This window comes from Trachypithecus francoisi, unplaced genomic scaffold (assembly GCF_009764315.1).
Source record: "Trachypithecus francoisi isolate TF-2019V2 unplaced genomic scaffold, Tfra_2.0 Lachesis_group6, whole genome shotgun sequence".
Classification (NCBI taxonomy): domain Eukaryota; kingdom Metazoa; phylum Chordata; class Mammalia; order Primates; family Cercopithecidae; genus Trachypithecus; species Trachypithecus francoisi.
In genome coordinates, this window is record NW_022681471.1 from 115,597,155 (window position 1) to 115,622,617 (window position 25,463).

The window sequence follows — 25,463 nt, forward strand, 5'->3', positions numbered from 1 at the left end:
TGAGAACCTTGGGTGCTCTCTTTGATAAGTGGACTGCCAGCAGCATCCCACATACCATGGTCCTTGGGGGTGGGAAAGTAGCCGGTGTTGTGGAAGTGGCTGAAAAGCACAGTGTAAGGCTGAGGATGCAGGGTGAGGCCTGTTAATCTTTCTACACTATATGTGTACATGTGTGAGTACACCCACACATATCTGTATATGTGTATATACACAGCTCTCATCCACGGTTTCTCTTTTGTTGTGGGAGCCCATTTGACCATGCCACTGTTTAAATCAGCCACTCCGTCTCTGTTTGCCTCACTCCAGGTGTATTATTTCCCTGCTGACGATGTAATAAGAAATGTTGGGAAGTTAAAAGCACTTTCCAGTATAAGGGGGCAGCAGTCCCATATTCGGGCTCTTTGCCCAGGCTTTTGCGTGGCCTCTGCCCACCTTTCCCAGCCTCCGCCCACTTCATGCCCATGGGGACTCTGTTACTGGACGGTGCTGAGCCTGATCTTGCCATGGCACCATTCCAGTAGGGCTGAGGTGTGGGAAGGATAGCTACAGTGCTTGTGGCTTCGTTGCCAAGGATACTAAAGTAGCATTTAATGGGATTTGTGCTGCTTTGATGAATGGATGTAATTGTTTAAGAAGCTAGATGGTGTTGGCACCTGCCAAGATTATGGCCCACAGACCATTAGGTTGGTTTAAAGGCTAGGTTAGCCACACTTTGTAAGCTTTTTGATTACTTTCTTTCTTGTATTGTTTAGGTGAAGGATGTTCTTTTCCACACCTGTTATTCTCTCTTGGAGTCTGAGTTTGGGTTCTAGGGAATCTGGATTCTGTTTCCTAATGTTCCCTAGATTCTTGATACTTAAAGTGAGATCCATGGGCCAGCAACAGCAGCATCACCTGAGAGCTTGTTAGAAATGCGCAGACCCCACCCCAGACCTGGTGCATCAGAATCTGCATTTTAACGGCGTTCTCTGGTGATTTGTTTGCATATTACAGTATAGGAATCACTGGTATAGAAGCAGGTGTCTGTCTAAGTGATGACAACCCACATTCTGGTTTCCTCCCCCATCCCCCATATTTTAGGAGGGAAATAAATTCACACAACAGAGAAGAGCTCATCATTCAGTAAGGAAAATTTTCACCAAGCAAAATCACTTGAAATGTTTTTATTGATGACTGTAGCAATAGTGGATTTTCATTTGACAAAATCAGTCACTGAGAAGAACAGATACTAAACACTTAGTAGTGACTGCATAGGAAATGTTTTGAAATAGTAGGACGCAGGAATGAGGATGGCAAACATTACAAAGAGTACAGTGGTTGTGACCCTAGGCTGTGGCATCAGATAGATCTGGGTTTGAATCCTGGCTCTGTCACTTACTTGTTCTGTAGCCAAACCCGAGTCACTGAATGTCTCCAGGCCTCTGCATTCTCATCCATAAAATCATGAGAATAATTGTACCTACCTTGTCAACGTGTTGAGAGAAGATTTACTGGGATGATGCACATAATTCTTAAACATGGTGCCTGGTAGTTGGTAAATGCCTCACACAGATTAACTGTTCCAGTCTTTATAATTACTGTTTACCACGAGGGTAGGAAGGCTCTAGCTAAAACTGTGAAGTAATGATAGAAGTCTGACTCTGGTTCTTTTTGCTCCAGCTGATCAAATCAACACAGTTATCTTGGTATCTTGGCGAGCTTCCCTGGGAATCCAAATGCATCTAAAAACTTTGATAAATAGCCATTAAAAATAAATCTAGCAACTTATAAAATGTATTGGTAGGGACATGTGAGCACAGAATGGCATAATCTTTGTTATTTATTTGTCTTTTTTTTTTTTTTTCTGGATTTGCTGCCTGGCAAATGTTTTATTTTCATTCACTCATTCAGTATTTATTGAGTCCTTTCTCTGGGCTGGCCACTGTGCTGGTTGATTGAAAGTGAAGCATGCTCATGGGTACTGTCCTTGTGAGCTTAGAGTTAAGCAGTTAGGTCTGGCGTTTAGGGCCATGGAGACCTGCCAGACTCTTCTGAAAGGACACCTGGTATAGGCCTCTCCAAGTGAGTGGAGGCAAGGGGGCTGTCCGGTCTGCCTGTACCCCGCTTCTCCCCTATCTTTGTGAGGCTGGTAAAAGCTAGGCACATCCTGAAGCACTTGGGCGCCAAGACCTTCATGGTGACTCCTCTCCCTTCGACCAAGGAATCTTAGCAAGCATACCATCCTACTAGACATTTGCCACCTTATTGGTTCTGATTGAAGCAGTATATTTTTTTAATTGACAGATAAAATTGTGTTTAATGTGTACAACATGATGCTTTGACGTATATATACATTGTGGAATGACTGAATCTAGCTAATTACCGTATGCATTACCTCACATCGTTATCATTTTTGTGGTGATGGGCTGCAGGGTTTTGAAGACTAGGGTAAAATCTAGATCATTCTTTCAACAAATGGGTAAAGCATGTCTTCTAATTCCCAGTCATGTTTTGTGGTGGGGGGGCAGTAAATTCACTCAGGTGAGAGCTACTCCATAGTGTACTTTTCTAGAAACTCTGTGTTATACAAGCTATTAAGGGAAGCACTTCCACCGGGAGAGTGAAGTTGTCAGTGATGAGTGGACTGGGCATGGCATGCTCTTTGGGACATGCACGCTCTCTGGGGCCCCATGGGCATCTCTCCAATCCCCGAGAAGCAGCTACCATCTCTTTGATAGGTCTTTTAACCTTGTCCCTATGAAGCAGAAAACCCAATAGTCATACCTGTCAGACAAAGTGATACCTATAGCTGAAAAGTGATTGTACGACGTAACATTTAACTTCCAGAAAATTCAAAGTATAACATCCTTTTCCATCTCCTCTAGTCTATAAAAACCAGCCAACCATCTTCACATTGGTTGTTATACCAGCCTTTATTGCTGCACCCAGAGTATTGGTGAGTTGGTGACAATGTGACTGAGCTAGGGCTGTCATTTGCTGAGTTGAGAGTGTAAAGATGATTAGAATCATTAACATGAAGGCACTATGTGAATGACAGAGTCTGAAACATTGTGCCACTGGTTTCAGCAGATGTCATCTTTTCTTGCCAGTGACTGGGGTTACAGTCATTCACCAGAAAAGAGGACGATCTGTGATGATTAGGTAGACAGAAGCAAATGGCATTTATTCAACAGCAGGCCTCTTGACTCCGTAGGCATCACCAGAGCATTCTGATGAGGCTGACATATTTTCTGCTGGGGTGTGAATTCAGGTAGTTACTACAAGGCCTTTTGGAATTCCTGGCCATCTTTCTTTCGGAGAGTGCTTAGTGGATTCTCCCTCACCAGGGTAACAAATGCTTTGGGGTTTTTCCTCAAGATATTCCAGAAGAGCATCTGTTGATCTCTTGGTGCATATTTTAGAGCAATTATGTAAGCTATTTATAAGAGAACCTAGATTCAATGGCTGTCTGTTTATTTTGGGCCTTGACAGTAAAATTGAATACCAGAACGGAAAGATTAAATATTCTGAGAGCTCTAATGAAGCAATGTGTGTGCTGTGTCATTGTTACAGAAGGCTAACGGGGAAGTTAGACTCTCAAAAACAGCAGAAACAACTGCTCACTGTGATTAACAAAAGAACAAAATTAGAATAGGTACTTCGAAAGATAGTGTTATTTAAGAAAGTGGCCGGGTGTGGTGGTTCATGCCTGTAATCCCAGTGCTTTAGGAGGCCAAGGTGGGAGGATCGCTTGAGTCCAGGAGTTTGAGACAAACCTGGGCAACATAGCAAGACCCCATCTCTACAAAAATAAGAAAAATTAGCTGGACATGGTGGTACATGCTTGGGGTCCCAGCTATTCAGGAGGCTGAGTTTGGGGGATCGCTTGGGCCCAGGAGTTTGAGGCTGCAGTGAGCTGTGATCATGCCAGTGCACTTCAGCCTGGGCAACAGAGCGAGACCCTGTCTCAAAAAAAATGTAAATCTCAGGCTCCAGTTCTTTTAAGAGAAATTGTTCAAATCACCAGAAGATATTACTGATCTACCATGCATTTATCTGGAGGGCTCTTCAGTGTTAGTACAGTGAGGAATGATGGCATTGCTAAGATTCCCGTAGGCGTTTCCCTAGTGAATGCTCCTCAGTGGGAGCTCAGTCTCAGGGACTCAGAAACCTGCCCTCGAAGATGTCGCTGTGACTATGACGCAGGCTCGCCTTTGCTGAGTCACAGAGGCTTAATCAGGTAGCAGGCAGCCAGCTTACTCATCGCAACAAGAACTCAGATGTCAGCCAGTCTGGAACACAGAGGTCTGCCTGCCCCAGTCATTTTGTCCCCTATGAGCCTGATTCCTTAGAAACCGGGTTCCACCGGAAGCCACGTTCATCCAGTGGTTGCCGGGAGGGCAAGGAATCAACAAGAGGAGTTTGTTGTTCTTACCAAGGGTCTGGCAGGTATCACTTGAGGCCCCTTCATGCACCAAAGGGAAAGATCTGCCAAGGGAACCGTGTGTTGAAGTCAACTAAGCCTCAATAATGCTTCCAAGAGCACTGCACCACTGCCTTTGGTCTCCATTTGTCTTTGTTTTCATGACTGACTGGACCCTTCCTGTTCACATCAATCTCCAGACACATTGTGATGCAATCAGTTAGATTTCCCACTTTCTCCATTATAATCATGTGTCAACCCAGCCTTTTATGATTTTTTTTTTTTAGCACAAGTTTTGCAGGTTGCAAACTTTTGCAAGGAACGAAGTCTCTTGCTCGATTCCCACAATGGCTGAATTTTGCTGTTTAACTCTGCCTTCCCTATACCAAGTTCTTAGGAGGCCACTCACCTTACTTATCCTCCATCTTCTGACAACCCAGTCCATAAAATCTGTTCTTAGTCAACATTTTCTTTATTATTCATCATGTCCTTTAGCCTTTAGCCCTGGCCCCGATTTTTATTTAGAATCATCTTAAAAGACATTTGAAAATGTGCATCTGTAAGAAGAACTGTTGTTTTTCTAGTTTCTGAGGATGCCCAATATTTCCCTATTTTTTAGCCTTCCAAAAGAAAGAAATCTAATCAGCAGTCTTATGAAAAAAATTTACCTAAACATTAGTTGTCTTGAACATTTAGTTTCATGGGTGGTTTCACATGCAAAGAAATGGGATTTGTCAAGGAGTTAATGTCATCCGAGTATGGCCTAGTGACTCAGCCCCAGTGGGCTTTCTCAAAGCCACCCAGATGGTATTCCCTCTCCCTTCTCCAGCTGTACTTACAGCCTATAGTCTTTGAAGGCAGAGCCCATGTCCCAGGCTTCTCCTTCATGGGGCCTTACAGCATGCATGGTATATGGTTGCTGGTGAAGAACCCCTGGTCCTTTAGTTGGTTGGTGCCAGAGTGTACCTTCTCTTCCTCCTGCCCCTCCTCTCCTGTTTTCTGCTTTCTCTTGTACAAAAGAGGAGGAAGAGTGGAAGGGAGGGGCAGGGGGAAGCTGGCCTCCTGTCAGATTGTCCTTCCCAGACCAAGGGAGGCCCAGATCCTTCCATCTGATCATGGTGTCTGGGCATGGAATCAAGGCATCACTTTCAGGGTGGGGCAGATGGAATGAAGGAGTGAGCCAAGGGGTGAACTGCGAGAGCATCTTAGGGAGAAACCAAATGCCAAGGCCTAGCTGACTTCCCAATAGGCCATCAGTCTGAATGGGAGATGATGGATGTAGGCCACTAGGCCAGAGGCTGAGGGAGGAAACTAGAGAAGGACTCTTCCAAGAGCAGGTTCTCTAGGTCCCTGGGGATCTCCAGTGCAGGTGACAGGGCAGGCAGTTGCTGGGGACTCTATAGGGTACAGAGTGTGTTAAAGACACTGTCATCACCTAGAGGATAGCTTCAGCTGCACATTTCAAAGGTGTGGCTGGTCCTCTAGAGGCAGGAGAGAAAAGGGCAGAGTGGAGGTCCCCATGTGTTTCTAGAGCTGCAAAGGGGTGCCTTAATCCGGAGCTGTCCATTTGTGTCCCCTCTCCAGCCTCACCCACAGACACCGCCAGAGAACTTAGCGGAATGTGTGGAGGAGGTCTCCCAAAGTCCAGAATTGCTCAAAATCAAGCTGAGACTTACTTCCAGAACCTCTCCATATTCCTCTAACAAAGCCCCTCTAAAGGGTACCCAGCCATCAGGGTACACTTTTGTTTGTGTTTGTTTGTTTTTAACAAATCACATCTCTGGGGCCAGAGTTCTGAAGGTAAACCAGCTCAAGAGGCAAAGTAGCAAACCAGATTCCTGCCAGGGGAACAGTTGAGTCAGCCAATGAGCCTTTTGCTTGGGAAGGGCCAGTCTTGCCAAACAAAGGGCAGAGTCAGTTCTGAAATCCTTCACAGGAAACAAAGCTTGTCTTCCCATTCTCATTCCAGAACATTCATATCTATTTCCTTCCTGGTAATGTAAAGGTAAAAATCAAATCTAGCTAATATATCCTTTGAAGGATGGTGTCTGCATGACTTGGTCCAAGCCAACAACCCCACACACAGGCAGACACGGACACGTATGCCCTTAGGCCTATGCTCCGTCCATATATGAAGACTGTGGAAGGCATTCGGCGCTCCCAGAAATCAGAAAATGTGGATTCATTGATTTTGTTACCGTTATATTCATGTTGGCTCTTGTGAAATGAATTCCCGTAGTCTGGACATTGAGAAACGTAGAGTTCTGGGCCCTCTGGCTACCAACTAGCTGTTTAAAAAGCCTTTCTGGGCCTCAGTGATCTCAGCGGCGGGGGTGGCGGGTGGTGGGGGACTCCTATGATGACTTGCAGCTCTTAATATCCACTGTTTTTTTAGCACTTACCTGCAAACTGAGCAGGCTGAAGCCACCTGAGGTTGGAGCTAGAGCATTTTACCTTCACCATGGAGGGAGGTATAGAACAAGTGCCTCTAAAAACTCAGGACTTAAATACTTGCCTGAGTTGAAAGGATGTTTTCGTGTGTACACCTATAGGAGCTGGTTAATATCTTATTACTGTTAAACTGTACACAGGAAACCTTGACCTACTACTTAGCCCGGAGGACCCCAGCCCCATTTTCTTTATCCAGTCACAATTGAATGTTTGGAGGGAAATCGACTAAATGATCTCCTCATGTCTTTTTATTTGAGAATAGTGAACTCCTGTGATGAATTTTCTACAGTCACATTTTGCTAGAGAATCACCTGTTTTGCCTTCTCAGTTCACACTGCCTTGTCTTCCTGTTGCATTTAAAAAGAAATTTTTAATTTAATTTGTTTCTTTTTTTTTTATTGAGACAGGGTTTCCCTCTGTTGCCCAGGCTGGAGTGCAGTGGCACGATCTCAGCTCACTACAGCCTCCGCCTCCCGGGCTCAAGCAACCCTCCTGCCTCAGCCTCCCAAGTAGATGGGACCACAGGAATGCACCACCATGCCCAACTAAATTTTTGTATTTTTTGTAGAGATGGGGTTTCACCATGTTGCCCAGGCTGGTCTCCAACTCCTGAGCGCAGGCAATCTCCCTGCTTCCGTCTCCCAAAGTGCTGGGCCTGTTGCATTTTTAAAAAACATTGTAGGCCCATGTGCAATACTTCATGAATCATTTGCGGGAGGGGTACAGTCTAGAGCTGCATAGAACCCTGGCCCTGATTTTTATTAGAATTACCTGAAAGACATCCTGTTTGAAAATGTGGCATCTTTTCTCCTTTGAAAAAGCATGAAGGCTAAGTTTGATGGAACCAGAGAAAGTGAAGTCAGTAAAGGATTAAAAAAGAGGAAAACTTGTAAACCCTCTCTGCTAGTAAGCAAAGCAGGCACCTGGCCAGCACTGATCAAGAGTGGTAGATGCAAGACAGACAGCTCACAAACTGTTCCTTCCTTTCAAAACTGTGCCCCCAACTGCCTCTGCAACTGCCGGGTTTCCGAACAAAACTTCACACTTCTGTCTCTGTCCTTTGCCACATTCACACACATGCTTGCTGTGACCACACTTTTCATACACTGTCTGTTAGTGCAACATTTTCCTCTCTCCCTCCCTCCCCCGGTGCCCCTCTGCTCTGCTCTGTCACATTTCATGTGTCTGCTACATATCAAATGTGACACAACACAACAGTAAAGGGATTTTTTTTTCTTTGACCAGTAATCTTGGAAAATATGATGACTTGTAATTGTCGTTTTAAATTTGGGGCCCTGTGGTTTGAGGCAAGGTCGCTGGGGTAACAGCCTCAGCGAAAGGAGGCTCATGTGAAATTGGTTATAGAAGTGTTCAGACCAGCAAGGAGTGAGGAAGATGTCCAGGGGTAGGCGTTGTTGGGACTTGGCTAGGAAGAATAAGGCCATGGGTTGTTGGCAGTTTTGTAAATAAGGAATGACAGGCATACTTCATTCTTCCGTGCATTCCTTTATTGTGTTTCAGATATTGCGTTTTTTACAAATTCAATGGTTGTGGTAACCCTATGTGGAGCAAACCTACTGGCGCCATTTTCCCCACAGCATGTGCTCACTTCATGTCTCCGTATTACATTTTGGTAATTCTCACAACATTTCAAACTTTTTCATTATTATTATGTCTGTTATGGGTAATCTGTGATCAGTGATCTTTGGCATTACTATTGTAATTGTTTTGAGGCACCATAAACTGTGCCCATATAAGACAGCAAACTTAATTGATCTATCTTGTGTGTGTTCTGACTACTCCATTGACCTACGATTCCCCATCTCTCTTCCTCTTCTTGGGCTTCACTATTTCCTGGGACACAGCAGTGTTGAAATGAGGCAAACTAACAGCCCTATGATAGCCTCTAAGTGTTCAAGTGAAAGGAAAAGCCACGCATCTCTCACTTTAAATCGAAAGCTAGAAATGATTGAGCTTAGTGAAGAAGTTATGTTGAAAGCTGAGACAGGCCAAAAGCTAGGCCTCTTGCACTAAACAGTTAGACAAGCTGTGAATGCAAAGGAAAAATTCGTGAAGGAAATTAAAAGTGCTACTCCAGTAAACACATGAATGATAAGAAAGTAAAACAACCTTATTGCCAGGCGTGGTGGCTCACGTCTGTAATCTCAGCACTTTGGGAGGCCAAGATGGGAGGATCACTTGAGCCCAGCAGTTCAAGACCAACCTGGGCAACATAGTGAGACTCCATCTCAATCAATCAATCAATCAATCAGTGACAGCCTTACTGATTATATGGAGAAAGTTTGAGTGGTCTGAATAGAAGATCAAACCAGCCACAACACTTCCTTAAGCCAAGGTCTAATTCAGAGCAAGGCCCTAATTCTATTCAAGTCTGTGAAGGCTGAGAGAGGTGAGGAAGCTGCAGAAGAAAAGGTAGAAGCCAGCAGAGGTTCGTTATTGAGGTTTAAGGAAAGACACCATCTCTATAACATAAAAATACAAGGTGAAGCAGCAAGTGCTGATGGAGAAGCTGCAGCAAGTTATCCAGAAGATCTCGCTTTGATGAAGGTGGCTACACTAAACAGATTTTCAGTTGATGAAACAGCCTTCGATTGAAAGAAGATATCATGTAGGACTTTCATAGCTAGAGAAGTTGATATCTGGCCTCAAAGCTTCAAAGGGCAGGCTGACTCTCTTGGTAGGGGCTAATGCATCTGGTGACTTTAAGTTGAAACTGGTGCTCATTTACCATTCTGAAAATCCTGGGGCACTTAAGAATTATGCTGCCAGACACGGCAGCTCACGCCTATAATCCCAGCACTTTGGGAGGCCAAGGCAGGAGGATCACTTGAGCCTAGGAGTTTGAGACCTGCCTGGGCAACATAGCAAGACTCCATCTCTACAAATAATAAACAAAACTAGCCAGTTGTGGTGGTGTATCGGGAGAACCTGCTCCCGATGTTTAACGTGGATTCTTTTCTATTTCCTAAGTGTCTTGGCTGGGTTGAGAAATAAAGGGAAAGAGCACAAGAGAGAGAAATTTAAAGGTGGGTGTTGGGGGGCGACATCACATGTCGGCATGATCCGTGATGTTCCCTGAGCCGTAAAACCAGCAAGTTTTTATTAGCGATTTTCAAAAGGGGAGGGAGTACACGAATAGGGCGTGGGTCACAGAGATCGTATACTTCACAAGGTAATAAAATATCACAAAGCAAGTGGAGGCAGGGCGAGATCACAGGACCACAGGATGAGGCGAAATTAAAATTGCTAATGAAGTTTCCAGCAGGCGTTGTCGTTGATAACATCTTATCAGGAAACAGGGTCTGAGAGCAGATAACCTGTCTGACCAGAATTTATTAGGTGGGAATTTTCCTCCTCCTAATAAACCTGGGAGCACTACAGGATACTGGGGCTTATTTCATCCCTTCGGCTTCGACCATAAAAGACGGGACACCTTAAAAGGGTCTTCAACCACAAAAGACGGGACACCTTAAAAGGGGCTGTCTATAGGCCTACCTTCAGGGTGCATTCTCTTTCTCAGGGATGTTCCTTGCAGAGAAAAAGAATTCAGCAATATTTCTCCTATTTGCTTATGAAAGAGGAGAAATATAGCTCTGTTCCGTCTGGCTCACTGGCGGCCAGTTCAAAGTTACCTCTCTTGTTCCCTGAACATCGCTGTTATCCTGTTCTTTTTTTTTTTAATATGCCCAGATTTCATATTGTTCAAACACACATGCTCTACAAACAATTTGTGCAGTTGGTACAATCACAGGGTCCTGAGGCGACATTTATCTTCCTCAGCTTACAAAGAAGATGAAGGGATTAAGAGATTAAAGTAAAGACAGGCATAGGAAAACACAAGGGTATTGATTGGGGAAGTGATAAGTGTCCATGAAATCTTCACAATTTATGTTCAGAGATTAGAGTAAAGACAGGTGTAAAAAATTATAAAAGTCTTAATTTGGGGAACTAATACATGTCCATGAAATCTTCACAATGTATGTTCTTCTGCCACGGCTTCAGCCGGTCCCTTGGTTTGGAATCTCTGACAGTGATGTGTACCTGTGGCCTCAGCTACTTGGGAGGCTGAAGTGAGAGGATCTCTTGAGCCTGGGAGGTCAAGGCTGCAGTGAGCCGTGATCACGCCATTGCACTCCATCCTGGGTGACAGAGTGAGACCCTATCTCAAAAATAAAAACAACAAAAAAAGAATTATGCTAAGTCTACTCTGCCTCTGTTCTATAGATGGAAAAACAAAGCCTAGATGATAGCACATCTGTTTACAGCATGGTTTACTAATATTTTAAGCCCACTGTTGAGACCTACTGCTTAGAAAAAAAGATTCCTTTTAAAATATTACTGCTTATTGACAGTTACTGCTTATTGACAATGCACCTTATTGAGTGACAATCTGGTCACTCAAGAGCTCTGATGGAGATGTATAAGAAGATGATTGCCGTTTTCATGCCTGCTACTACAACATCCATTCTGCAGCCCATGGATCAGAGTCGTTTCAACTTTCAAGTCTTGTTATTTAAGAAATAAGGCTATAGCTGCCGTGGATAGTGATTCCTCTGATGGATCTGTGGAAAGTCAATTGAAATAATTCTGGAAAGGGCTCACCATTCTAGATGCCAGTAAGAATATTTTTTATTCATGGGAGGAGGTCAAAATATCAACAGTAACGGGTTTGGAAGAAGTTGATTCCAACCCTCAGGGATGACTTTTAGGGGTTCAAGACTTCAGTGGATGAAATAACTGCAGATGTGGCAGAAATAGCAAGAGAACTAGAATTCGAAGTGGAGCCTAAAGATGTGACTGAATTGCTGCAATCTCATGATCAACCTTGAATAAATGAAGAGTTACTTCTTATGGATGAGCAAAGAAAGTGATTTCTTGAGATGGAATCTACTCCTGGTGAAGATGCTGTGAACATTGTTGAAATGACAACAAAGGATTTAGAATCTTACATATGCTTAGTTGATAAAGCAGTGGCAGAATTTGAGAGGATTGACTCCAGTATTGAAAGATGTTCTACTCTGGGTAAAATGCTATCAAATAGCATTGCATGATATAGAAAAATTTTTCACGAAAGGAAGTCAATCAATACGGCAAACTTCGTTGTTGTCTTATTTTAAGGAATTGCTACAGTCACCCCAACCTTCAACCACCACCACCCTGATCAGTCAGCTGCTGTCAACACTGAGGCAAGACTCTCCCCCAGCAAAAAGTTTACAATTCGCTGAAGGCTCAGATGATTGTTAGTTTTTTCTAGCAGTGAAGTATTTTTAAATTAAGGTACGTACATTGCTTTTTTATACATGTTATCTCACACTGAATAAACTACAGTAAAGCATAAACATAACTTTTATATGCACCAGGAAACCAAAAAATTTTTGTGACTCGCTTTATTGCAGTGGTCTAAAATTGAGTTTGCAGTATCTCTGAGGTATGCCTGTACTCTGATTCTGAGGTAAAGGAAGGTTAACTGGCAGAACTTCACTGATACTTTTGTTAGGTAAACACACATCTGTCCCCAGTCTAATTAACACAGTGACAGAGAAGGAAGGAAGAAAAAGAGTTAGTGGAGAGCTAGAAGGGGCAGGCAAAAGGGGAAAGAATAATTTGAGACCATGAGGCAGAAACACATCCATCCCACAGAGCACCTGTGTGTAAGGGCAGGTGGCTCTTAGAGCAGCTTTCTTTATTTTAATAAAGTATATTTCTCTGCACTCGTAGAGACAATACAGAAAAACGTTAAGAATGACACACACACACACACACACACACACGCACACACATATGCACCCAGAATCAGAGGTCACTGCTTTAAATTTCTTTCCTCTTTTTCTTTCTGTGTATGTTGCAGCCTAGTTGAGCTCATACTATAGCTGCAATTTGATATCCTTTTTTTCAGCTTTAACACAATACAGTTCCCTGTGTTTTTACAAACTCCTTGTGTGTGGTTTCATGGCTGTGTGATGGTTTGTCTTGTGGAAATTTTCTGGCAGGATGGATCTCACGGTGGCCAACAGCACGCCTGTGGGTCAGACAGCCCTGGGCCTGATGCCTAGCCATGCCCCCAACCCCTTTTAGTAGCCTGGTTACCTCAAGAAATGACTTCATCTCTCGAAGCCTCAATTATTTCATCTGCAAAATGGGTATCATATCACTGTCACGCAGGTTAAACAAGTCAGTACTTACTTCTGCTTATGAATTTAACTTCTCCTAAGAGGGAGGTCATATTATCACCATTTATAGATGAGAAGGTTCAGTTTGGTGAGGTCACTTGCCCCACGTCTGTGGGAAATAGTGGAAAGAGCCAGGATTTATAATGCCAGTAAAGTTCTGAACTCCCCCACCCCCAGCCTGCACCTAATGAAATAACTTGGCTTGAATCACCCAGCTGGTAAAAAACAAAGCTGATATGTTATTGAATCCAGAGCCTACATGCTATGATGCCCCCTGAGAAGTTCCCTGTGGGTGTAATATTCTCTGGGTTTTATTAAAACCATTTCTTTCCATGTCGCAGTGCTGCATCAGGCACTGATGGGTCAGGGCTGGTGATGGGTGGGTGCTTTGGCTGGTCCCCTTGGTAATGGTAATGTCACAGTAGTACATTTTCAGAGAGCAGAAGAGACTTCGTGGAGCTTTTTAAAAATCACAAGTATATGATGTCCAGAGAGGATGAGAAGTGTCAGCAGGGATGTGGATCTTCTGCTCAAACCCTCCCCCGTTCTCATCCTTCCTTCCTTCCTTAATGATTTTGATGTTGAGATAGTTCTCCCCTTGCCCTCGGTCCCTCTTTCCCCCAACACAGCTGTCTGAGAACAGTGCCCTGGCTGGATTCTTTGGCCATGGAATAATTTGCCAAGTCCAGTCTGATCATCTCTCTCCCACAGTCAATCCTGGGTGGCAAGAAAATGCTGGCTACTCTGGAACCAGTTCAGGGATGAATGCCATTGATTGCACTGCTGACTCCATCACCTACAGAGTGACAGCGTGTGAGAAAAACAAATCACGGCTGATATGCAAAAAACAAAAAACAAAAACGAAACAAAAACAAACAAAAACAACAACAAAAAAATCCCTCTCTGTTCCAGTTTATCACGTGTACAATGAGTCTGTGGATGTCTAACAAATGGCCTGCCAGCCTCAGCATAGAAAGGGCAAAAGGCTTGCAACCTGATGTGGCTGCAGTGGCCCTCAGCCTGCATTTTGTTGAAAGTCCTACATCCAGAGCAGATTCAATTTTGAATCTTTACAGTGACTCTTTTTGAATTGCATGGTTATTCAGCAGATTAAATCTTAATTGCAAATGCAGCTTCAGCGTAGGAGTACCATTGTGCTTGCTGGTTTCAGGCCATTTTTGCTGAGCCGTGCTTTTCCAGAAGGCTGTTACAAATTTAGAAAGGGGGAAATGGCGTTTCATTTGTCGATTGGAGTTTTGTTTTGCCGACTGGATTTATTGTAGTGTTTATTTAGAGGTGCCAAAAACTGACGTCCCTAGAGAGGGAATTGCTCAATTTTTTTGGAGAGGTTCTCTGAATTGTCCAAACTGCACTTAGAAAACAATGTCTGTGGTCCTTCTGTGAGAGGACAGGCTTGCCAACAGTCTCATGTGGTATAATTTTTATTAATTTTTCAGAGACCCAAGAAGCCACCGCCTCCATCCGCTCCTGTCGTCAAACAAGGGGCAGGTAATGTACCTTTCGGTTCCGTCAAATAAAATGTGCATCTTTCTTTTTGCATATATTCAAATCATCCTCAGTGTAGAGTTCAGGATTCCTGGTTCAAGTGCCATAGATTGACAACTTGGGAAGTTACGATTTGATCTCAGCAGGCAGGTTTTAAAGATACTTCTGTTTTTCCTAAAAGATAAACATACCGTTAAAATGTGACCCTTATCTGATATAGTGTAAAAATCTAGGCTCCCAAAGAGAATGATCAGAAAGAATTTAAAGAAAAAACAAGTTTGGGTTTTTTAAGTAAACAGCTTTTGAGGAGAAAAGAACTTAATTGCCCTGTTTCACCTGTGCCCAGTTGAAGGTCAGCTTAGGGAAGATTGTTTCCCACGGGTCATAGCATTGTTGTGCATGTACAGTGTTGCTGAATTTTCAGTGTCTGTCCCATGCGGTTAACCAAAATCTGTACTGACTTCACTTACGCCTCAACAAAAAGATGTTTTTCTAGCAATACTTTTCCTCATGATTCTTTTTTAATTTTGAAGAGTCTGATTCACTTTTTTTTCTGTGTAGTTCAGATATTCAGGTTGAATAATATAGGAAGAATTGATGTTGAACATTTGGTAGCTCGTTTCACACCAGATTCTCATATATAAAAAGATATTTCATATTTCCCAGTAGAACTCCTCTTTATAATAGTTAAAATTATTATAGGGAAAAATTCCTCCATGAATAATTAGTTAAGTAGCATTTTAAAAATTAACAACTAAAATAGAAGAGAAGGGGTATTTTTAGTTCTACACATTCACAATTATGATATTTCTATAACAGTTAAACTATGAATAAGTTTCCAGATTGGTTTATTTAAACTTAGTAAGAAGTGATTTTTAAGTTCTTTTGGGCCACCAAGTTAGGAGGAAAAGCTTGACCCCAAATTCCTTTCCCATTCCCTTTGGCATAGTTGAGAATTATAGAGATTAAGCCCTGAAATTGGATGTTAATTACATCTTTTGCTCCGCCCCCATCCTTGTTTGCATTGAGCAGTTTCATTTTGCCACCTAGTGGTTCTGGCCATATATTTTATTGTGCTGAAATTGAAGCAAGCTATTTATTTGCTTTCCTCTGAAGACCCCTTTCCCTGTAGGCCTTGGTAATTGATCAGAGACCCTGGAGATTAGTTGAGGAGTCCAAGGCTCAGGCAGTCTAGAATGTAGCTAAGATTGGATTCTTCAGTATAGTAGGATTGTCAGTTCTTTCTGTGTCTCTAGGAATGATACTGACTTCATTATTGTTAGGTGAGTAGATTGTAGCATGGTAGGCAAATTCTTACTCTTTTAAAACAATTTTACCAAAGACCCAAATTTTATGATGGGTCTCTGTGGGGCAAAGCAAGATGGCATTTAATCTTCATAGATTACTGCTCATTTATCTTGCCTGAATGATCTTGGGAACTCCTTTGTAATGGGGAGATAGATATTCATATTTTCTCCATCATGAACTTTCCTCGCATTTGATTATTTTACCAAAAAAAATCAGATATGAATGGACAGAAATGAGATGCAGTGATTAATTTGTAGTGAGTCATTAAGAGGAATTAATAAAGGGTGTGTTTGGTGGATTTTTTTTAACATCTTTTGTCCTCTGAGGTTGTGTAATTGAGATTTCTAGTACCAAGCACCCATCTTTGGAACTGGTCATGTAAAGAGTTTGTTAAGAACTCAACCCAGTCCATACATAAGAGGAGTACTTTTGACTGGTTTGTGCTTTAGCTATTTCTCAAGTGCTCTTACATGCCTGAGGCCACTGGCGCCAATGAGAAAACCCCAGGTAAGGGAGCAGCTGCAGTCCATGTGGGTAAAGACTAAATGCTAAGTGGTACATTTGAAAAAATGTAATACTTGAAGGACCCAAATTTGGTGGCATAAAACAACAACCTTCTTATGTTCATGGATTCTGTGGGTCAAGAACAGGCCATGGCTGGGATGGCTTGTCTCTGCTCCATCGTATCTGGGACCTCAGCTGGGAATACTAAACTAGCTGAAGCTGGAGGATCCACTTCGAGGATGAATGTTTCCCTCACATGTCTGGCTCCCCTTGGCAAGGGTGCCTGGAAGGCTGGGCTCAGCTGGGGCTATAGGCTAGAGCATCTATATGTGGCCTCTCCAGGGTAGTGGACTTCTTACATGGAGGTTCAGTATTCCAGCAAGTAAAGCATAAACTACAGGGACTTTTATGACTCAACTTTGGAAGTTACGTGGTTTCATTCCTGCCACTGATGGAAGCAGTCATAAGCCCACCCACATTCCTGGCAAGGGGCTGTAGACTTCACCTCTTACTGGGAGGAGTATCAGATAATTCCAGGCCCTATTTTAAAATGGCTACAAAATGGGATCCAGATTCCTATGAAACCCCCTTTTATTGGTAGAACACAACTTTCAGTGGCCCCTTATTTGTAAAGTTTGATAATTGACATTTATTTATACACATTCTCCACCCCCACCCAGTGATTTCCTGTGACTATATTGATGCCTAAGGAAATCAGGTTAAAATATCAGAAAATATGGCGGCGGGCGCCTGTAGTCCCAGCTACTCGGGAGGCTGAGGCAGGAGAATGGCGTGAACCCGGGAGGCGGAGCTTGCAGTGAGCTGAGATCCGGCCACTGCACTCCAGTCCGGGCGACAGAGCGAGACTCTGCCTCAAAAAAAAAAAAAAAAAAAAAAAGAAAATATTATTAGTGGTGTTCTTATAAATTAAGGATACTAGGATACATAGGCAGGTGAGCTTAATGACATAGGCCAGAAATGACTTCTGCTGTGTTTCTAAACAGTTCGTGTTTGCCAGGTAATGCTAACACTCAACTCGGAAAAAAACGTACTGACTTTGCTCTACCTGATAAAGATTTAAATGCTGGTGTGTCTAATAATTGAATAGAGAAAACATTTTCTGATCACTATTACCCTTTCCCTCCTAGGCACCACTGAGAGAAAACATGAAATTAAAAAGATACCTCCTGAAAGGCCAGAAATGCTTCCAAACAGAACAGAAGAAAAAGGTATGAAATCAATTCTTCATTGGCACTTCTAGAACAGCAAGAGCTGAAGCTGTCTGTTACACAGCTAGTCCAGAATACCCACAGAATTTGCTTTTCCTTTGGAATATGGTGACCATGGTTTTGTTTTGATTGCTTTTACAAATCCTATTGCTAAGGAAGTAGGAGAGGGTTATGTGGTACTTCGTGGGACCAGAATTTCCTCATCATATGAAAAATTACCAGTCTAGTCAATTAACACATCGCTGCTGTTTCCTGATGTCTCTACCGCGGCCACCCTCTCCGCACCCTGAAGTTGGGTGTAAGTTCCTTTAGAGCCTGGTATATATCTGTCAGTTTCCACTTAGCCTGTCCTTCATGCCTAGTGTCCCAAGGTGCTCATTCACTGTTGATGGATGGATTTGGCTTAGTGAAATTCACATCCAGAGAAATAAACAAATGAAAGCTCTTTTCTTTGGTCACTCATGGACCCTTGACTCTGGTTAATGTTATTACAGACAAGTGTCCTTGGTCAAGGATACTGGAGGAGGGGAGGGTGGCATGGTAATACTGGGAAAAGCAGCTTGGTCCCCGGAGTCTCCTGAAGGTGGTCAGGAGTGTCACTGGCAGGGAAGTAGCTTAATGTGTGTCCTGCAGTCAGGTTTATGAACGTGTTTGACTCCTACCATTTTGAGAGTCTCTCCCAAAGAAATCTGCATACTGTAGAAGGACTCATTATATTAGGTGTCTAGGATTGATTGATCACACATTTTTATGGGAAAAGTGCTAAGTTATTATGAACAGGAGGCTGAGCAAATTCCATTTTAAAAAGCAGTTATTTTTAAGTCACAAGAGAAATGCTGAATTAATGAATGTAATTATTTGGAGGTGCTCCTTGGTGGTCTCGTGAAATTTTATTGTGAAATTTAGTATTTCATATCAGCCTGCCAAAAATTGTACCAACATTGCAAGCTCTTAAGAAGCTATACCTCTTTCTTTCGCAGTGAGCAGTTAGAACTTGACTTGTGGAACCTCATTGTGAAGGCCAGGTCTGTGTCACAGATTGTTGAAAAAAACAGGCATTGAATATATACCATATGAATAACTCTTTGTATAAAAGCGTTGGTATGGCCGGGCACAGTGGCTCACACCTGTAATCCCAGCACTTTGGGAGGCTGAGGCGGGAGGACTGCTTGAGCCCAGGAGTTCAAGACCAGCCTGGGCAACATAGCAAGACCCTGTCTCTACCAAAAAAAAAAAAAAAAAATTAGCCAGGCCTGGTGGCCTGTGTCCATAGTCCCAACTACTTTGGGAGGCTGAGGTGGAAGGATCGCTTGAGTCTGGAGATTAAGACTGCCGTGAGCTGTGATCACGCCACTGTACCCCAGCCTGAGCAACAAAGTGAGACCCTGTCTCAAAAAAAAAAAGTGTGTGGTGTGAATTAACCAGACACCACCCTCTGTCTTCATGGAGGATACATGGCTAGTTTCTGGATAATAGCCAGTCTCCGTGATAGGGACACTTCCTGCACTAGTCCATGCTGACCTATGGACTAGGCTTACATGTGAACAACCACCCTAGTTGGCTGACCAAGCGGCCCCACATTGCTGGTTCCTTCCCCTCCCATGATCCCTTGTTCTATGCCACAGTGGGTCAGGGAGACAGAATCCCTGGTCAGATGCAATAGGGAAGCCAGGGAATCAGCCCTACCCGGAGACTTGGTCTCCCTGTTGGGTCAGCACAAACTGCCTTTTCCATTCATCCTGCAGGCTGCTGGAGTTCCTGTCCTGCTGCAACAGGAGAAATGTCCCCTGCTTTGCATTTCAACAGAGCCCTTCCTCCTCTGGCCCCTGTGTGCCATAATATGAGTTCCCAGCATTCCTGATTGGAGCATATTTCCCCACATCGTGGGGATGAGCACAATAATACCTGATGGGTTTATTTTTATCTTATTTTTTTAGAGACAGGGTCTTGCTCTGTCACCCAGCCTGGAGTGCAGTGGTACGATTGTAGCTCACTGCAGCCTCGAACTTGTGGGCTCAAGCAATCCTCCTGCCTCAGCCTCCTGAGTAGCTGGGACTACAGGTGTGTGCCACCATGCCCGGCTAGTTTTTGTAGAGATGGTGTTTTACTGTTGCCCAGGCTGATCTCGAACTCCTGGCCTCAAGTGATCCTTCTACCTTGCCCTCCCGAAGCTCTGGGATTATAGATATAAGCCACCGCACCCAGCCCTGATGGATTTTTTTAACCTTTTGCCAACCATCTGGGGACCCAAACAACATGAGTCTGTGTTTGCAAGTAAAAGTTGTCCTGAGTACCATCTTACAAGTAAGCATAGGGAACCTGTCTATAGTCCAATGGGCAACTCTCTAAAGTTCCATCTTTATCAAGAAGAATGTGGCTGTATGCTTTTTATACCATGCACGGAGCAAGGCTAGTTGGGAACAGAAAATATGAGGTTGTCACTGAACACTGCCCTGTTTGGCCAACAGATCTGGCTTCAACTTCATTCTAATAGCTCTGACTCCAAAAAGCCTTGGAAACCATATACCTGTGAAGTCCTAGTTTGCCTCCCAAGTTCAAACTGTACACAAGAAGAATCCAGAACTCATTGTTCCCTGAAATGCTCTCCCTTTTATTGACTCATGGCCCTTTTCAGAGGCCACCCTGAGACATGTCAGGCCTCTTTCCTTGCCATAGCCAGCAGGTCCCGTGGGCCACTGACCAAACCCCTCAGCCCTCTGCTGAGCCCTGACTCCATGCCAGCACCACATACGGCTCTGAGGAGTTGACCAGACCTAGGCCCTCCCCTCAGGAGCTGTCAGCCTATAGGCTGTACCAAACATGCAAACACCCAGAAAGTGTCTGAGCATGTTTGTAAAGTGCTGCCCTGTAATGCTCAGGTAAGGAAGGAAGGAAGTCTGCCTTTGAGCTGTTGGGAAGGGAACGTGACAGTGTCACGTTTCAGCCAGGCTTCGAAGGAAGAACTGGAGTATGCTGAAGGTGGGCAGTGGCCAGAAGGGCGCTTCAGGCAGAAGGACCAGCATGAGTGAAGGTGTGCAAGGGAGGGAACAGTGAGCTCTGTGGGACTTCTTCTAACCTGACAAAGAATAAGTGGTGCTCTTGGCGTTCCACATTCACCTTCAGAAATAGCATCGGTGATTTTTTTTTTTTTAAAGCAGGAAATGAGTGATCTGCATCTAAGTACTGTCACTTACACTAGATCTATCTGTTTTCTTTAACAATGATTTAAAGAAAGACCAGAGAGAGAGCCAAAACTGGATTTACAGAAGCCCTCCGTTCCTGCCATACCACCAAAAAAGCCTCGGCCACCTAAGACCAATTCTCTCAGCAGACCTGGCGCACTGCCCCCGAGAAGGCCAGAGCGACCGGTGGGTCCACTGACACACACCAGGTACTCCTGCGCTTTCACCTCTGGCGTGGGTGTGGGGCGGCTCTGGAAGGAACACAGGAGGGGAACTGACTGCCACAGACCTTGGGAGGAAAGGAGAAGAGAAGCGGGGCTCATGCTTTCCTCTTACATCCTCCAGCAAAATTATCTGAAGACACCTGCCACTTCTGTCCTTGCTGCTGCACTCGGGCAGAAGTGAGTGTGAGGTTGAGGGGTGCAGTGTGGGTTTCAGGATTAGCAGATGAGAACTGGGTACCCAGCATTTAGGCCCTACTGACACATAGGGGTTTTTCCTGGGCCTCATTAGAAGCAAGGCCAACTGCCCTTCAGCCTGGAAATGCAGATGGCGTGTCCCTCTTTTTCCCCCTGGATGTTGTGCTGGCCTCAAGTATGTACATCTCATGTGTGGCTACGACCCCTGACCCTCACTGCTCTGCAGGGCTTCTTTCCATAGCCCAGGCTCCCTGTGCTCTTCACTGTACAGCCTATTGTAGAACCCAGATCCGGGAATGTCTCTAGCTCTAAGACCCTCAAAGGCTGGGGACATGCTTTATGCAGGCATGTGTTCCGAGATGTGCTTGACAGAATGAAAATTCATTCGCCAGCTGGTTGGATGCATGTGTTCCGTGAAATCAGAGTTGGACATTGTGTGTTCCAGACCTGAGATACCTACCACAGAGCAAGGAACTGTTGAATTCTCTCCATAAGTTCATTGCCAGAACTTTCTACCATAATATTAAAATATATGTGTATTATACGTGTTGGTGTAACACTCCAGGGCAGGCCAGTGACCCAGAGGTCTTTAGGTGTGCATGTCAACACACAGTCACTGAATTTTTGTTCTTATGAGCTAAGTTGGCATGGTGAAAGTTGCATGGGCCTCACAGTTCTTGTGTTGGAGTCAGACAGACCTCTGGGCTGGAATCTCAGCCCACCTCATTCATGGGAGGAGTAGGAGCTTGGCTATACTATCCTCTCACCTCACTTTTTTCATCTGTAAATAGAGGATGATAATGGAATGCACCTAAATAATTCCCAAGTATGGAAATCAACATTATTTTCATTGTTATTTTGATTATTGCCTATTGAATTAGGCACGCTGCAGTAAGACAAAAATAGCTCATTTACTTTTTTTTTTTTTTTTTTGAGACGGAGTCTTGCTCTGCCACCCAGGCTGGAGTGCAGTGGCCGGATCTCAGCTCACTGCAAGCTCCGCCTCCCGGGTTTATGCCATTCTCCTGCCTCAGCCTCCCGAGTAGCTGGGACTACAGGCGCCCGCCTCATCGCCCGGCTAGTTTTTTTGTATTTTTAAGTAGAGACAGGGTTTCACCGTATTAGCCAGGATGGTCTCGATCTCCTGACCTCGTGATCCGCCCGTCTCGGCCTCCCAAAGTGCTGGGATTACAGGCTTGAGCCACCGCGCCCGGCCCTCATTTACTTTTTTTAAAGACAAATTTTAATTAGTGGTAAAATACACGCAATGTAAAAATTACCATCCTAACCATTTTAAGTGCACTGTTCAGTGGCATTAAGTACGTTCACGTTGTTGTACAACCATTTCCAGAACTCTTTTCATCTTGTAAATCTGAAATTCTGTACCCTTTAAACAGTGACTCCTCATTTACCCCCCTCCCAGCCCCTGCCAGCCACCATTCTACTTTCTGTCTCTACGGATTTGACTACTCCAGGTACCTCAGTAAGTGGAATCATACAGGATTCATCTTCTTTTTTTATTTTTTATTTTTTTTGAGGCAGAATTCCACTCTTGTTGCCCAGGCTGGAGTGCAATGGCGCTATCTCAGCTCAGCGCAACCTCCGCCTCCCGGGTTCAAGGGATTCACCTGCCCCAGCCTCCCAAGTAGCTGGGACTACAGGCATGCACCACCATGCCTGGCTAATTTTGTATTTTTAGTAGAGACCGGGTTTCTCCATGTTGGTCAGGCTGGTCTCAAACTCCCGACCTCAGGTGATTCACCCACCTTGGGCCTCCCAAAGTGCTGGGATTACAGGTATGAGCCACTGTGCCCGGCGGATTCATCCTTTTATGACTGGCTTATTTCTCTTAGCATGATGTCTTCAACATTCATCGGTATTGTAGTATGGCTTATTTGCTTTTCATAACAATGACAACAACAAAAACACAACTCCCAGGCTCAAATATAGAGGCAGGTCACAGTGTGGGTGTGTGGGAGGCTGGCTGACCAGTCGATACAGAGCTGTGGTCATCTCAGGTGCGTGTGAGCCTATTTGAGTAGCAGCTGGTTCACCTGTGTCATTCTACAGGCATCTCCCAAGGTCCAGTCCAACAACTGCCTCCATGTGACACCCCCTGTTGAGTTGGTGAGGCCTCTCCATGCTCCACCCTCTCCTATGAACTGACAATAGAAGGTTCTTTGCACACGCGCGTATTGGGGCCACTTGACAGTCTTGATGACCTTAGCAAGGACCATTTCAGTGGTGTGGTCAGCCCAGAAACTAGTATATCAGAAGAAAAAGCTTATGTAAACCAAAGTGCTTCCAAAAAGAATATGAGCTATACAAATGGGGAAGATGTGGAGCAGCAAAGGTTGCACATCGCAAAGGAGAGCCTGAAGCCATGCCCTGGCAGATCCTATTAGTCTCCCAGGGGCTACAAACATTTCCATTAGCTCAATAACAATTTCCAAAATATTCCTGCTGCTCTTTCTAACAATCTGATTGAAGACAAGTGGAATTCCAACTGCTGCTTTGCCTTCTAGAGCTTCTTGCAACTCTCTGGTTATAGGATAGGTACAGGCTTTGTAAGCCTGGGGGGAAACGTGTCATCACCACCAAAGTTCTGGGCTCAGAGAGGTCCCATTTGCCTCCTTCCTCTGCTTATCTCTTTTCTGCCTCTGGGTCTCCCAGTATCCAGTGGTTAGTTAGAAGTCCAGGACATGAAGGGAGATGCATGAGAGAGATTTGTGAAGCCAGTGGAAGATGTAATTGTTTTTAACAGTGCGTACCATCTGAGCAGCCTGGGAGAGGGTGGTCAGCCCCCAGCCCTCCATATACCCTATGACTGCCTAGCTCCCTAGACACTGATTTGCAGGAGGGTGTAGGGGAGGAAAGCCCTGAGATTCCTGCTTAGCCAGTTTAAGGGAGGGCAGTGCCTGCTCTTACTCAGTGGTTCTCAAACTCAAGTGTGCCTCCGAATCACCTAGAGAACTTGTTCAAAACAGATCACTGGGTGCTATTCCCACAGTTGCTGACTCAGTAAGTCTCGGGTGGGTCTGAGAATTTACATTTTTAAAAGCTGCTGGTGGTGGTGGTGGTGGTGATGGAATCCACACCGTGACAGCCATTGCTCTAGATTCTTCCCAGTTGTTGATGTTGCTCGCCCCTCCTTGCCTGGCTGCCTCTCAAGCGCCTGCTCATGCTTCAGATTTGAGAGCCCCTGTTAGCATGCCCTCCTCTGGAAGCCTTCCCTTAGATCTCATGATTGCTCTCTCCTCCAAATGCCTGCCACCCGTGTTTAGCCTAGTGCTGGGCCCCATGCTGTGCTACTTGGGATGCAAACACCCCCGGACTTCTTCACCAGATTTAAAGCAGATCAAGAGTGTGTTTTGTCATCTCCACATGCCTTACGGTGTCGAGCATATGGTAGTGGCTCATTTAACAAACACTTGTTGAATGCCATGGTTCCTTAAAAGAGGGGGAGGTGCCAGTGCTTATATTTTGTTCAATTTTGCGTCTCCTGTCGTCCTTCCCAGCCTCTGTACAAGCTCTTTAGTATGCGTGTCTTACATTCTAAGTAACCTATTATGCCGTGGATTGCCACACAAAAATACTTCTAAAAATCAGAGAAAGGCTTATTGTTCCTTGGTACTTAATGCACTTTATATTTTTTTGCTAAGCAATTACATTGAACAACCAACCTGTATATTGGTTTATGAACTTGTTTTATTCTGCCAAATTAGTGGAGGTATGAATGTTAATTCAAATAGTTTTGTGTCAGTGATCCTCTGGAGAAAGGGTATTGTGTTCTGTGTGAACCCAGATCTTCGCCAACATTTACCTGACCAGGTGAATGGATGGATAGATGGACGATTGAATGCATGGACATGTAGTCACTGTAAGCAGCACTCGTTGGGAGCTAGGCATTGCCACTCCAGCTGCAGCGTCCGGGCTCACACTGCTTCTAACCAGCCAGAAATCTTGCTGCCAAGTGCGGCTTTCAGAGGAGAGTAATTTATTTCTCTTTAAACAGGAGCTAGCATCTTTCAGAAAAAAGGAATACTGTACATAAGTTTAGGAAAAGCATCATCACTTTTAGATATATTCACTTAACAAAAAATGTATTACAGGGCCGGGCGCAATGGCTCCTGGCTGTAATCCCAGCACTTTAGAAGACCAAGGTGGAAGGATGACTTGAGGCCAGGAGCTCGAGACCAACCTGGGCAGTATAATAAGACCACATCTCTACAAAAAAATTTTTAAAAATTATGCAGGCACGGTGGTACACA

At 44.3% G+C, this 25,463-nt stretch overlaps 1 protein-coding gene across 1 annotated transcript in view; it reads left to right on the plus strand.

Moving 5' to 3' along the window:
* The window catches only part of SH3KBP1 (SH3 domain containing kinase binding protein 1), a 274,242-nt gene that overhangs the window by 192,837 nt on the left and 55,942 nt on the right, over positions 1–25,463 (plus strand). The window contains 3 exon segments of the mRNA XM_033201026.1: positions 14,502–14,553; positions 17,511–17,591; positions 20,823–20,982. Coding sequence (XP_033056917.1) covers positions 14,502–14,553; positions 17,511–17,591; positions 20,823–20,982 — 293 coding nt within the window.